Consider the following 14,638-nt stretch of genomic DNA (forward strand, 5'->3'; position numbering starts at 1 on the left):
GATTAATCACATCCAAAATAAAAGTTTTTGTTTACATAATATATGTATGTGTACTGTGTTTGTTTATTATGTATATATAAATACACACACATACAGCATATATTTTGAAAATATTTACATGTATATACATTTATATATTTATATTATATATAAATATATTTATTATTTAATATATAAACATAACATTTTTCTTAAATATATACATGCATGTGTTTGTATTTATATATACATAATAAACAAACACAGTACACACTCATATTATGTAAACAAAAACTTTTATTTTGGATGCGATTAATCGTTTGACAGCACCAAATATAACATGATATAACAATATAATATAATATAATATATAATTTTTCTAAATAGGTTTGGAGTCAAGGGAAAGCCGGTATATATCAACATTGTACGGGACCCCATCGAGAGGTTGGTGTCTTACTACTATTTTCTCCGATTTGGAGATGATTATCGGCCAGGTCTCAGACGGAGAAAGCAGGGGGACAAAAAGGTATTATCTTTTTAAACAATTCATTCAAAGTAACTATTAATTTTCTCACCGTGTGGATGCTAAGATGCAATATGTGCGACTGTGTTTCAGACCTTTGATGAGTGCATGTCATCAGGAGGTTCTGATTGCGCTCCTGAGAAGCTTTGGTTACAGATCCCGTTCTTCTGTGGCCATTACTCGGAGTGCTGGTGGGTAACATGAGCAGCCTGTTACTCTGTTTTTCACTAAATGCTCTTTCGCATTAGACAAACTGATTGATTCACTCTTTACTGATTTGTTCTCGAAACTATGTAGGAGCTGTAAATGATCTTGTGTGTCTGTTTGTGCAGGAATGTTGGCAGTAGGTGGGCTCTCGAACAGGCCAAGTATAATTTGGTGAATGAGTATCTGCTCGTGGGAGTGACTGAGGAGCTGGAGGATTTCATAATGATGCTTGAGGCAGCGCTGCCACGCTTCTTCAGAGGAGCGACTGAGCTCTACCGCACAGGTACTTTGTCGATATTTAAGAATAAAAGAAATAGTTCAACAAAAAAAATGACAATTCTGTTCTCTACTTGCCTTCATCATTCCAAACCCAAGCTTCTTTTTTTTTTCTTTTTCTTTTTTCCATGTAACACAAAAGCTTTGTATGAGAAACAGCCTCAAGGTCAAATTCATGGCACATTTATGACAGCCCATGGAAGAAGTACCTTAACAATATGTGTTTTGTAGATTCTTAGTCAGTTCTTTTCAATTCATTGGTCGAAATGAAATTATTTGGAAAATGAATTTTTGAATATTTTGTATTCTGACTGATATAATTCAATAATTCAGTTGCAGCTACTGGATTTGGTCTGTTTGTCACACAAAGGTATTTTATAGGTTCAGAAGAAGTCATATGGGCTTCTTTTATTATATACTTTACTTATGGTTCTTTTGCATCCTTTATGAAGCTTGAAAGCTCCAGTCCCTATTCATTGTAACTGCATGAAAAAGAATGACTAGAACATTATTAAATTCTCCTTTTGTGTTCAGTGGTAGAAAGATATTCATAAGGGCCCAATACTTGCTTCCTCCATGTTAGAATTGATTGTATTTAAGCAGTGGAAAACTCAGAATTTGAAGTTATTTCTTTGATGTCAAAGCTGAATTTTCAGCAGCCATTATTTTTTCTGCTGGCTGTTGTTAGTATATCGTGGCCATTTTTAGTCTTCAATGTCACATGATCTTTCAGAAATCATTGAAACATTATTAATTTGTAACATGATAAATTTCTAGTATTCATACTAAACTTCTATTGTACTAGCAATGAAAATCTTCCTGTTTTAGTCTGGAAATGAAAACAAAGAAATAAGAAATTGCTGATTTTTTTTTTAAACATCAAATTTTTGAACTCATATTTACCCAATTAAGTTAAAATTCAGTTTATTAGCTTTGGAAAAATCCCCTAATGTGTTTGTCTTAATCAGGTATTCAGCATTTAATAACCAGTGAAACCTCCTGAGTGACCTGCATTTTATTTTGTCTTTGACTTGAACTGCAGGCAAGAAGTCTCACCTGAGGAAAACGAGCGAGAAGAAACCTCCCACTAAAGAGTCCATCTCAAAGCTGCAGCAGTCCAATATATGGAAGATGGAGAATGAGTTCTACGAGTTTGCGCTGGAACAGTTTCAGTTTGTGCGTGCTCACAGCGTCAGGGAAAAAGACGGAGAGCTTTACCTGCTGGCTCAGAACTTCTTTTACGAGAAAATCTATCCAAAAGTAAACTAGAGTTGACATTAGCATGGTACAAGTGTCGTTTGGCCTGTTCATGTACTGTTCTGTCACATTCACTGGGAAGAGAAGAAAAGGACTTCTACAATGTGGACACAAATACCTGGAAGTCCTAGACTAGAGGGGCTGAAGGTTTTATAGTGTGTTTTTTTGAGAGACTTCACACAGTCCTAACAGTGACGCTCGGTATCTAGCCACTTTGAGCCCAGTATCTTTTTATGGACTTTTACAGCAGTGAAAACACTTGTGACATCACCATCAAATTTTCACATAATTCATCATGCCTTGCAAAAGAAAATGACAGAACCTCTTTGGCCATCAGTCACTGTTGTAAAAAAAAAAAATCAATTTTGAACAGGGTCAAAAGGGTACTGCTTTTTGTACCAGACGTTTGGTACATTAGAGCACCTCCTTATTTTACTACTAACTGTGGTCTTGTGAATTCTTAACACTTTCTTGCATTGTGTATATTCATTTTTAATAGAATGACATGAACAGTGTTTACAGACTTTAGTAAAGGTATTGTAGCCAGAGTTTAGAATGTGGTCAAACAGATTTCATATCTGTACAAATTGTATTTACATGTATATTTTATGTAATTGGACCAAATGGTTGTAAGAAATTCAAAGTTGTAGTTTAAAACTAGTTATTTAGGAAATTGACATCTTTTTGGGGACCCCACTGGTGCTTGCTTTTTTTTTCTTTTCTATTTTTCGCTCCTTTTTTTATCATTGCATCTCCTGAAGACTCTAAAACTAATGAAACCGAACAGGTGAATGAATCTGAATAACGAAACAGAAACTGACCTCTAAGACGATCTTTCATTGTTCCAGTACAGAGGCTGTTTTGGACTGGTTAAAGACCATTAGATCTGGCCTCTGTGTTCCTGTTTCTACCTGCTTCTGTGCGAAGCCTTATTTGTCCAGAACAGGTTCCTTGAATGATAACTGCAAGTATCATCTTGTAGCGCGGTATTGGTTTAAGGTAACTTGGTCTCAACAGACTACTACCCTCTCAGAAGTCGTAATATTGCATTTTACCAGAAGATCAAAAAAGAAAGAAAGATGCTCAAACCAACATTAGTTGTACACTCAATAGTGCCTTCATGAATCATTCATTCCACCCTGGTTTCAGCAGTTGTTCAGATCATTTAAACAATGTCTGTGTATTAAAATGTTTTTAAAACTGCCAGCTTTCCTTTTATATTTGCGTCTTTTTTTTTTTTTTTTTTGGTATAAATTGTCTCAAAGCATTTCAAATAAACGTTACTGTCTGTGAGACCATGTTTTTTTTTTCAGTATGCTTAGTTTTTCTTCAAAATGGGCTTTGGGGATATGCTTAGAGGGTGTGTACATTTTGAGAGGAGAGTTTGATGTGCATTTTTTACTTATTAATTTATCAGTGATCATATTAATTGATCATATATAGCACAAAAGCATATAGTACTATGCTCACCAAGGCTGCATTTGTTTGTTCATAAACACACAGATCAGTAATATTATGACACGTCTTTACTGTTACTTGTGATCAACTTAATGCATCCCTCTTGAACAAAAGTATAGATTTCTTTAAAAAAAAAAAAAACACAACTGATCTTACTGATCCCAAACTGTTACTACACAGTTTTTATTCATCTTCCATTATCAATCCCCGCCCTACATTATTTATTTTCTTGTCAAATAATTGATTTCACTCAGAAATATGTCACATTACAGAGAATGGTTTACAGCAGGGGTGTACAACCTTGGAAGGTCACTATCCTGCAGATTTTAGCTCCAATCCTAATCAAACACACCTAAATTAACTAATCAAATGTTTCAAGATTACTAAAAACTTCTCGGCAACAGTGTTTTTGGTCGTATATTTTTCGGCAAGAGTGTTTTTGGTCATATAGTTTTTGGTAGTTTTGTCTCCGTTTTAGTTTCACCATTAAACAAGGGGAGGCTGTCATGGTGACTAGGAAAAATAAAATCTAATTCTGAAGTGGTATGGAGTAAAAGTGGGACGAGAGAGAGAGAGTTCAATGTGATCAGTGGAAAACAAAACATCTGTGTTCATCTCCACAGACAGACAGACAGACAGTATACAGGCCAAAACCAGACACGTCACATGACAAGGAGAGAACGTCTGCTTCACAAAAGAGAACTCAATTAACTTTTTTTTTTTTTAGCTGCAGGCATAACAAAGCATTGTTTCATTAGGCAGATGCATACAAGCTGATAATTATTCCTCAATTAAAAAGAGCCTGTACCATGTATTGATTTGCAAGGGAGAAGGTTAATTAGGAGCTCTGAAGTTCTCTGTGTTCTGTTGATGTAGAGTTGCTATCATTTGTTTGTTTCCATGTCAGCGAGTATCCTAGTATGAAACATGATTTTATCTGAGAGTTATTGATTGTTTAGAATACTTTTAAGTTTAATGACAGTATCTCTTGAAGGATCACTGAGGGGTAAATTATCATGCACAGGAGATATAATAGTCTGGGAGCTTAAAATTATTGCATGTTTTTAAACGTGACCAGCTGGGTCTTTCTAAGTACTTAAATGGCCTTTGTGTCTCCTACATAAAAATAAATAATGTTATTAATGTAAAATCAATAACTTTAATAGTACTATTTACAGTAAATCGTATTCTTTCTTCATGAAGATGCTTTCTTCGGCCTGTTCCCAGTCAGTTTTATCTAACTTTCCTTTGCTGTGTTAGCAAATACAACTTAAAAATATATAAAGGATGATAAAATATTAGATTTATTTCCGCGTGTGTGTGTGTGTGTATTATAGGCTATTGCAAACTTTACTTTGATAATCCACTTTAGACATTCTATTAACTATTTATGCAAAGTAGAATGTCTAAATTGGACTATCGAAATAAAGTGTAACATATATTACATTATTATATTATTATTATTTATTTCCGCGTGTGTGTGTGTGTGTGTATTATAGGCTATTGCAAACTTTACTTTGATAGTCCACTTTAGACATTCTATTAACTATTTATGCAAAGTAGAATGTCTAAATTGGACTATCGAAATAAAGTGTAACATATATTACATTATTATATTATTATTATATTATAATTTTGTCCTTGTTTTTATATTGTTCTAGGTTTTGACAAACACTTTGGTCTTGTGTGTTCAGATCATGCATCAACCCTGATACCATTCTGCTTAATTTATTTTTAATTAAGAATGACAGACTGTGCGGCTTCAAGACATAGATGTATAGCTACAATACATGACATACCCACAAGTTACTATGTTGTGGCCACGACAAAACTAAGTGTACAGAACATGTCCTGTCCCAGGCACCGTACTTTGTCTTAACAACATTATCATGATATTTCAAAAAGCAAATTCTTCAAGGGAAAATAATTAAGCACTATCAACCTTTCCTAAGGTATACTTACAGCCAAAACTATATTCAAATATATCAATTAAAATATTAACACTTCAATTAAACAATTCAGTTGTTTCAAAGAATGTATTACCAATATGAAACTGGAAAAGACATCCATTATATATAATGAGCCAGATATGTGTGATACTGGCATTTAAATAAACTTTAAGCCCTGCAAATATACTGTCATATCTAAATGAATTATAAAGGTACTTTTTTTTTTCTTTCTTGCTTGCTTGCTGTCACGTTTGATCTAATATAGGCTATACTGTCTTGTATTAAATGCAGAATATGCTTAATTCTTTCTTCTTCCACCAGAGGGAGTATTGTGTTCACTGATCCGTCCTCCTCCAATCAGCTCAGCTGGAACTGTTCAACAAGCCCCATTAATGCACCTGTACTGAGGTAAATGGACCAAACGAATGGGGCATTACCATTAAGAATACAGATTGCTCTATTAGAGCTACACTGGCTTTCAGCTTAGGTGGTAGCTATAAATAAAGCTCTTTACTTTAGACCCAGCAATTTGTGCCCCTCTCTGTTCTCTTGCATAAATGACACACTAAGGTTTAAGTCACTGTGTGCAAATGGTGGGCTGGTGAAGCAGCCGTTCCAGAGAATAAGTTTAGCGTTTCTGGGAAGACTTTTTTGTCATGATGTCTTCAAGAAGCTTTTAGCAAAATGAGCGATTTACAGGTCTAAATACACTAATTGGTGTATTTAACTTCCCTATTTGTAAAATTACAGGGAGATGAGTGTGACATGATTGGTTGTATTTTTAATAATAGGAAGAACGAGTCTGCTCTCTTTATTTGAAGGAAATGTTTCAGGCCTACTTAAGGTCAAAAAGTAAAGCTGACCACCATTAGACGAGTACTGTGAGTCTCTGTGCTGAAATAACCTCTAAATCAGAGTCAAAATAATGACCTCATTCAACTAATGAAGGCTAGCTGGGTTTGACAACCATAACCCTCTGGACTTCTGACAAAATGGCTGTTTTTTTTTGTTTGTTTCTGGGTAGATCAGAGGAGTTCGCTGAGCTGTGGAGTAAAACTGGCCGCGGTGTTTTGAAATTGGTGCTCCATAAAACAAACAGAGCAGAGAGGAGGAGAGACACTGACCCCCTACTCTCCAGGACAGAAGGCAGGACCTCTGAGCACTTGGCTAAAGGGATTTATTATGCTTGCTATGAAAATGCCTTCATCTGATGGAAACATGGTGATCTAAATTGGAAGGTGGGGGGATAGAAAGTTCAAAGTCAACGGAGAACCAAGGAAACTAGCACATTATTTCCGATCTTGGGCCATTTAGGCCTCCTTGACTATGCAAGCTAAAAATAGTATTTAAGGGAGTTGTTCACATGATGTGGAAAGATAATTCGGAAAAGCTAAACGTGTAGGACGTGGTTTGAATTTACTATTCGAGGCGAATGACACAGGTACTGGAAAAATCTGATTGCTCACTATAGGAAAGATATTGAAGTATACCGCAATATAAACATCATGATGGGTAATTTTGATGTATGTGATTAAGGCTTTGGTCTTACCAATTTGTTTTTATCCAATTGCTTTTTAGATTTTAGGTCATTTCCACTAATACATGGAAATAACACTCATAAAGTCCTTCAGGAAAATTGTCCATAACCATCTCCTTCCATTAGCCTCCTAAGTCTGACGCTGGATGTGACCTTTGACTCCTAATTAGATTGGTATCTGTATATTATGGCTGTATGACATTGGAAAAGATTCTTTCTCTGTGCCCCTCTTTCTCTTTAATGCAGAATTCAGGTAGGTAAAGGACCTAGCAGGCAAAGAGAGAGATGCAATCAGCAATTCAATCGTGCCTATTGTTCAGGCTTACTGATGAGCTTTGCAGTGCAGATAATGGAGTAAATTATTTACCTCTCTGCTCTCTCTTCTTATTGTAGTCAGTGCTGTCAGTATACCTTTGCAGAGCTGTATGGTCACAGGTTGAAGGCCTGCATCAGATCTTGCTCAACTGTCAGCATGTTTCAAATGGTATTTGGCTTTTTCTTTTGTCTTCTTATCTCCTTTTCTGTTCTTAAGGGTCATTCTACAAAATAGATGCAATTTGGATCCCTCATAGGCCTATGCATGTTTAACAATAAATCTTTTGTCTTCTTATCTCCTTTTCTGTTCTTAAGGGTCATTCTACAAAATAGTTGCAATTTGGATCCCTCATAGGCCTATGCATGTTTAACAATAAATAGCTGATGCTGACTTTACACTTGTTTAATAGACATTAAAAACTACTGTACGAGCTGCACATTTTGATTTATATATACACTTCATTATTAAAAAGACTTGTATCCAGATTATGTCAAACCTGTTTCCACCAATTATTAGCCTACTGGTCTGCTCATGTTCAAAATCCTATTCAAAAATGAATAGAGGGGTTTTCATTCAGGGTGTCGTATAGACTTTTGTCCACCCCGTTCAGGTGCCATTCAAACGGAACATGTTTTTGCAGTTAAAGGGCATGGAAGATACACACATTTATTTGTAAAATTGAATTGAAGAGTTCAGATGCAAAAGCTCATTTTAAAAATCATTTTAGAAGAACATTTCAAATGGCACTTGGAGGCTTTTGCATCTACACACAGGAGCCTGATAAAAATGCTCGTTTTAGTAAAATGATCATTTTTATCATGTAGGTTCAGTAATTTCACTTTAATGGCAATTAATAGGTTTTTTTGATTGCCATTAAAGTGAATTAACTGAACATAAACATAGGAGCCTGAGAAAAATGCTCATTTTAGAAGAACGCAGTGTCATGCGCGAGGCACTGACAAAGACTCGAAAGGCGAATGCTAAAGTCAAACATGTCCATAGCTCGTGTTTACACAGAAAAACAAGTAGCGCAGTGGAAAAAAACGTGTTCTTTGCGAACAGCTCCTACGGTTTCTTTTTCCACTGTGATGCTACACAAAATCAGAATTTTGGAATGTAGTCTACATCACCTCAGTGATGCAGCTGGCCACAGCGTGATATCTTGGCTAAACATTGGAGCAAGCATGCTATGATTGAAGTTGAGGATAGGCTATCAAAAGGTTAAAAAAAAGGTGTTATACAAAAGGTAAAAGTTTCCAGACTAGCTACTGACATAAACATGTAATATACGTAATATATGACTAATATTGATGATAAATTATATGAGTTTTAATGAGCTAGTTAGCTTAATGCTGACAAAAAGTAGCTAGTGTAGAAAAATATTACACATTTGAAAACAATCACCACATATGCGTTCCAGCAGCACAGCTGGGCACGGTTAACCTTGCCTAAAACATTCAGCCTGGATATGGTGGTAAAGCGCTTGAACCCTTTTGTGTCAAATGGAACAGGCCTACCACACAAGTACTGAGAGACCGTTTGTTCTTCCAAACATATTTCATTGCATTTATAAAGGGTTTCTAAAACGTGAAGTGAGTCTGTGACCTGTGTAGCTATTTACAGACCAGTGTAAGAAAAAGCAGAAACGTAGAACACAGACAAACACTCACTATTTTGGTCACTGTCGGCCATTACAGTCTCTGCTGGATGCACAGTACTTTTTCCCACTGCCTCAGTTAGAGGTAAATAACCTTCATGCAAATTGGTTTCAGTAGCCCTGAGCCCCTCTTTTGCATCATTTCATTTAGCTGCTTTGAATCACTCACATTATTCCCCTTTGCTACCATTCAGTTACACAAAAACCTCATGCTGACCGAGAGAAAATACTTCAGCTGCCACAAAATATTTTCATGCTTTTGCAACTTCACACTACAATATAAGGAATGATGACCGTCACAAGACAACAGACAATTTCAAATCCTTGTTGAAAGGTAGATGATCTCCCATGGCTTTTGGTAGTTAGTTGAATGTTAGCAAATGGCTTCCTGTGAAATTACTAAATGAAGAATGTGTACTTTATCTTGAGCACATATTTGTTTCTTAAGAACAATAGGCTGATTTGTTCACACTGTGTGTGAGTTAGAACACAATCAGCCATCAACTAAACTATGACCCATTCAAATGATGGCTTCTCTTAATCAATGAAAACTAGAGGGGGAGAAATTACAGCTAATCATGCTGATTAAACTTGCACGATAAGCCACGTACTTTTTTTTTAACCACATAGACTGTATATTCATTAAGACAAAATCTGAATCTCTAAATCTTCTAATTCCTCACACTCTTACTTTGGAAAGATGAAAGTATGAAATAATGACCTCCTTGGAAGATGAATAATGAGCTTCTCTAGTACTTGCGTTTGTCAGCCGCTAGGTGTCACTGCTTCCTTGTTGAATCTGCAAGTTTTCTAAAGCGAAACATCACGTGTTTGTTGAGTGTACAGTATTTTTCTAATAGTTTTTTCCCCGTGTTACTGAAAAACGTAATAGTATACAGTTCTGTAGAGTTAGCAGTATTTTATTTATAAATAGCTATATTCATGTATTTTTTTATTGCTTTGTCTTGTTTTATTTATTTATTTGTTTGTTTGTTTATCATTTGTAAGGCAAAATGAGGAATTAAACAGACCACACCCTATTAATTATTAATTTCTTGACTGTTTTGTTCAAGTAGATTAAATTATTTAATCCTAACTATACCACACTACATACTAAGAGATACTATTACTTTTATTTTATTTACTTTATATATATTAAAATATATGTGTGTGTATATATATATATATATATATATATATATATATATATATGTTCTGAAATTGCATTTAATTGCTTTCTTTTGCTTTGCATCTTTGCCACTATTATGCAACTAAAAAGGTTAAAATGGAAGCATCACAATCTGCACTTCTAGTTGAAAAAGCATGATGCACTGAAAATAGTATACCATTTGGACATAGTTAGCGTACTATTTTCAACATGCTATAATTGGAGACCCACTAATTATAATCTTGCATAATAGAAGATGGATAGTATATTAATTGGGACGCATCCAAAGTTTATTTATCAAACGCACAACAATACAGTATGCTGCAGTAATTGCTGGCAATGACATATTCTTTCTGCAAGCTCCAAAGAAATTAGAACTCACTCGTAAATAGAGCAATTAAGGAGAAAAATAGATGAACATATACATATATTAATGTACAAATTGTGCAAATACTGCAATATGCCTTGTGTGGCATGAATATTCCATGTGAGGCACATATACCATACCGTCCCATGAAATACCATGCCGTGATAGCTTTTATTGACCTTTTTTAACCAGAAAGTAACTACTAGTAAGTTCGGGCGCACAGGACAACTTATTAAAATTTCACTCACTCGGATCCTCAACAAAGCAGGAAGTCTAACGGTGACCCAGCAGAAGCTCGCTCTCCTGCTGTGGAGAGGACGCGGCTGCAGGTTCTCTGTGCTTGAGTTCCAGAGCTTTGCTCGGGTCACACATTTCTGGAGGCTGCTTCCCTGACAACTGCCAACAAAGGGGGCATTGAAGAGAGGCACTTTGATGCCTAATCTACATGCGTTTGTACAGAGAAACCGGAGCCACGTTAAAGGAAACAGGTGCGACTAATTACAATGCTCTACAGTCCTTTCTCTTTCCTTCTCACTCGCTCTCTATTCCTTTCTCTTTGTATTTATCGCTCTCCCTTTCATACGATGACTATCACGGAGGCCTCGGAGCGAGGGAGTTAGAAGCACAAATGTTAGGGCACATAGAGGGCGCAGTCTCTGCCGCACACCAGACATCAAAGCTGGCCACTTAAAAACATTCCATGACACTGCTGGCTGGCCCTGCTCACCAACGTGAAGTTGGCTGTTATTGAATAGCTTGATTTAACCTGTTGCCAAGTTAAATTAACCTGCTTTAGTTTCTCTCTTTTCAAAGTCTTGACCTATGTCAGAAAAGTCAAATATGTAAAACAGGACGGCTGAGCATAAAAGAGCCTCACCATGAAAGTTTAGCTTGGAATATCCACATGCTTGCCATGTTTTCCATATTAGTTGTTCATTAAAAATACTCAAACATATGAAATGGAACTGAGAGCAACTTTCCAAGGCAAAAAAAAGGCTGTAACCAGGGGCGTCTAGGTTATTTATTTATTTTTGACAGTCCTGACTCATATGGTGCTGTAGGTCAGGGGTTTGTTAATGCCAAGGTTTCACGAAAATATGAAAAGGAAAAAAAAAAAAAATCAAACAGGATGAATGGGGCTTTAAATGAATAATAATGTTTTATAGTAAATTTTATATACCGCTAATAGTGCTTTTTTAAGTTTACAAATGCTTCTCAGTAAATATTCGAAAGCAATGCATTAAAAAATGAGTGCTTTAAAAAATATATATTTTTAGTTTTTATATATATATATATATATATATATGAAGAGTTCAGATGCAAAAGCCTCTAAGTGCCATTTGAAATTTTTTTCTAAAATGAGCATTTTTATCAGGCTCCTATGTTCAGTAATTTCAAATTAATGGCAATGAATAGGTTATTTTCATTGCTATTAAAGTAATATAACTGAACGTAAACATAGGAGCCTGAGAAAAATGCTAATTTTATAAGAAAATTTTAGACGGCACTTAGAAGCTTTTGCATCTGAACCCTACATATATTGCACATTGTTTTAGAATGATATTTACTGTGAAATATATATATATATTTTTTTTTTTCATTATCTGAAGGATATATATATAATAAACCAGTTACAGAATACAAAACACATTATAATAAAATATAATAAACCAAGAAAAAAATGCAACTGAGCAAAACTATATATTCTGTAGGAAGGTGCAAATGGTGAATAAGTGATTTCTGCCACAGTGTTTTAGACCAACTTTAATTTTTACTTACAATAATTGTGTTACTTAATAATCAATGATGAAATACAAAATTATTTTTGGAAGTTGCACTGAAAATTTACCCGTAAGTTAATGGTCTTGATGCTTTTATGTGTTCAACTGTGATATCCATATGACCCTTGAACTTTTGCTCTCACACAGTTGTAAACACTCCAAGTGATCGCTCATTCACGCTCAGTCTGGACGACTGCATTAAGAGTCCATGAGTCACATCTCTGGTGTCATTGTGCTTACGTCTCAAGGGCCTGCAGAGATCCTCCAGCTGGAGAAAGTTGAAACGCCGTCAACCTCTTCCCATCTTTCCCGTACAATAAAGAGGTGTGACTTACCCTGAGAGACAATGCTTCTGGGTGTCAGGTTCATTCTGTGGGCCACCCCCTGTATTCTGTAACTGCAAACTGCCTTGACCGGTAAGATAATATAACTGATGTTAGCAGCAGGAACAATTAGGGTGGGGTGGAGACATCAAAACCTGTGTATCATTCACTGAAATCTGAAAAGCAACCAAATCAGAACAGCTTGGAGCGCAGACAGGTGTCTCAAATCAAAGCTGCTTTCTTTCCGAGGAGCAGCTTCAGAGCCTTTTGAAAAGCACTGTGAAATCTGACCGTCCAGTTGGGTGATTTGTCTTCCAAACTGAGTAAAGAAAAGTTTGCGAAGATGAGAGTTGAAGGAGACTTTTGCACTAGTGTCCTGATCTCACTATGAGCCCAGACTGTTTTTAAGAAGCAGAGGATATACATTTGGAGCCTTATTTATGCCACTGCATTTTATTTCCAAGCATTGTCCTGCTCTCTTTGACAGCAGGAATTTGATGCGGAGGCAGATGGCCAAATCCGTAAAGATAAATCTTCTACAAATCTAAGGTGCTCATAAACATAATGCATTATGGCTGGAAGAGAGTACCTGTAGTAGGCTACACCTCAAAATCACTTTCCGATTTTTGAAAACAAGGCTATAACTTGACCTTACGGTTTGGTGAAGTGGAGCGTATTTCTATTTTGGTGGCAGGTCATTTTGTGGCCGTTTAACAAGCGACAGATACATATGAGCTCCAGTGTGGCCACTTCGCTTTAAAGATCTATTTATAACGTAATGTTGCACACAGCATGCCTGTCATCAGCACACCAGTGACTAACCGCCGGTCCCAAACGACTGATAGACACACTGTGTAAATCACTGTCTTCACTTCAGGATGTGGATACAAACCACAAGGGGCTGTCGACCGGCCACACTCAAATGCGACTTTGTTTTTAGCAGCTTGGGCTGACATTTCCCTTGAGCTCTTTCTGTGGATCATGCTTGTCTACCATCTGAAACTGGACAGTGAAGTCATTGTAAATCACACATTAGTGTAAACCTCTGCCTTTAGCGTGGGTCCGACAGAACATGACTTACGCTCTCATCAGCGTTGGGCTGAATCCAGTATACCGTACATTTCATATTTTGCACACGACAGAGCATTTAGAGAGAGGAATGCAGGTCTGAGTTTGGGTCCCTGGAGGAAGGGGATGAGGAGGTAGAGGTTGGGTCAGTGTGGGATTAGGGCCCAGCGCACTTCCAGCCAAACTTCCCTCTCAGGTTTACTTGAGTCTTGGCCTTCTACTGTTGCAATGTTGAAATACTCAGTCAGCCTGTTGCATAAATGCCAGAAAAGTTTTATCTTGAGAGAACAATGTAGCTTTGTTGATTTAATACACCAGTAGTTGATAAAAAGTTCCTAAATATAATGCATAGACCTTGTTTACATCTGGTATTAAAATCCAACTCAGGTGATCCGAGGTGAATAAAACACATTCGGAGGTAGTCAAAAATGCACGTGACTGCATTGTGACTCCATCATTGCATAAACGGTAATTTATTAAAGGTGCAGTATGTAATAATGACAGCTAGTGGTTGAAATGGGTACTGCGGTCTAAATTCAAAATCTTGTTTGTTCCGCTCACGCAGGTAGTCAGATTGAGGATGCGCAAAACTGTCAGTGGAAGGCAGTGGCGGCTCGTGGGTTTTAAAATACAGGAGGCACACTAATTGTATTGGTCTGGGATCAAGCCGATTATTATTATTATTATTATTATTATTATTGTTATTTGCTTAACCACTTTAAAATGGCTTTTTGGTTGCTTTTAGTCAGAAAACGTAAAGAAAACGACATGC

At 36.3% G+C, this 14,638-nt stretch overlaps 1 protein-coding gene across 1 annotated transcript in view; it reads left to right on the forward strand.

The window, feature by feature from the left end:
- Positions 1 to 3,468, forward strand: part of LOC107694133 (heparan sulfate 2-O-sulfotransferase 1) — a 74,427-nt gene extending 70,959 nt beyond the window's left edge. The window contains exons 4-7 of the mRNA XM_016493742.1: positions 367 to 505; positions 596 to 693; positions 835 to 992; positions 2,028 to 3,468. Of these exons, the coding sequence (XP_016349228.1) occupies positions 367 to 505; positions 596 to 693; positions 835 to 992; positions 2,028 to 2,254 (622 nt within the window). The 3' untranslated portion in view covers positions 2,255 to 3,468. The remainder of the gene's footprint in view (positions 1 to 366; positions 506 to 595; positions 694 to 834; positions 993 to 2,027) is intronic.
- Positions 3,469 to 14,638: the final 11,170 nt, after the last annotated feature.

This window comes from Sinocyclocheilus anshuiensis, unplaced genomic scaffold (genome assembly GCF_001515605.1).
Source record: "Sinocyclocheilus anshuiensis isolate Anshui unplaced genomic scaffold, SAMN03320099.WGS_v1.1 scaffold1530, whole genome shotgun sequence".
Lineage (NCBI taxonomy): Eukaryota > Metazoa > Chordata > Actinopteri > Cypriniformes > Cyprinidae > Sinocyclocheilus > Sinocyclocheilus anshuiensis.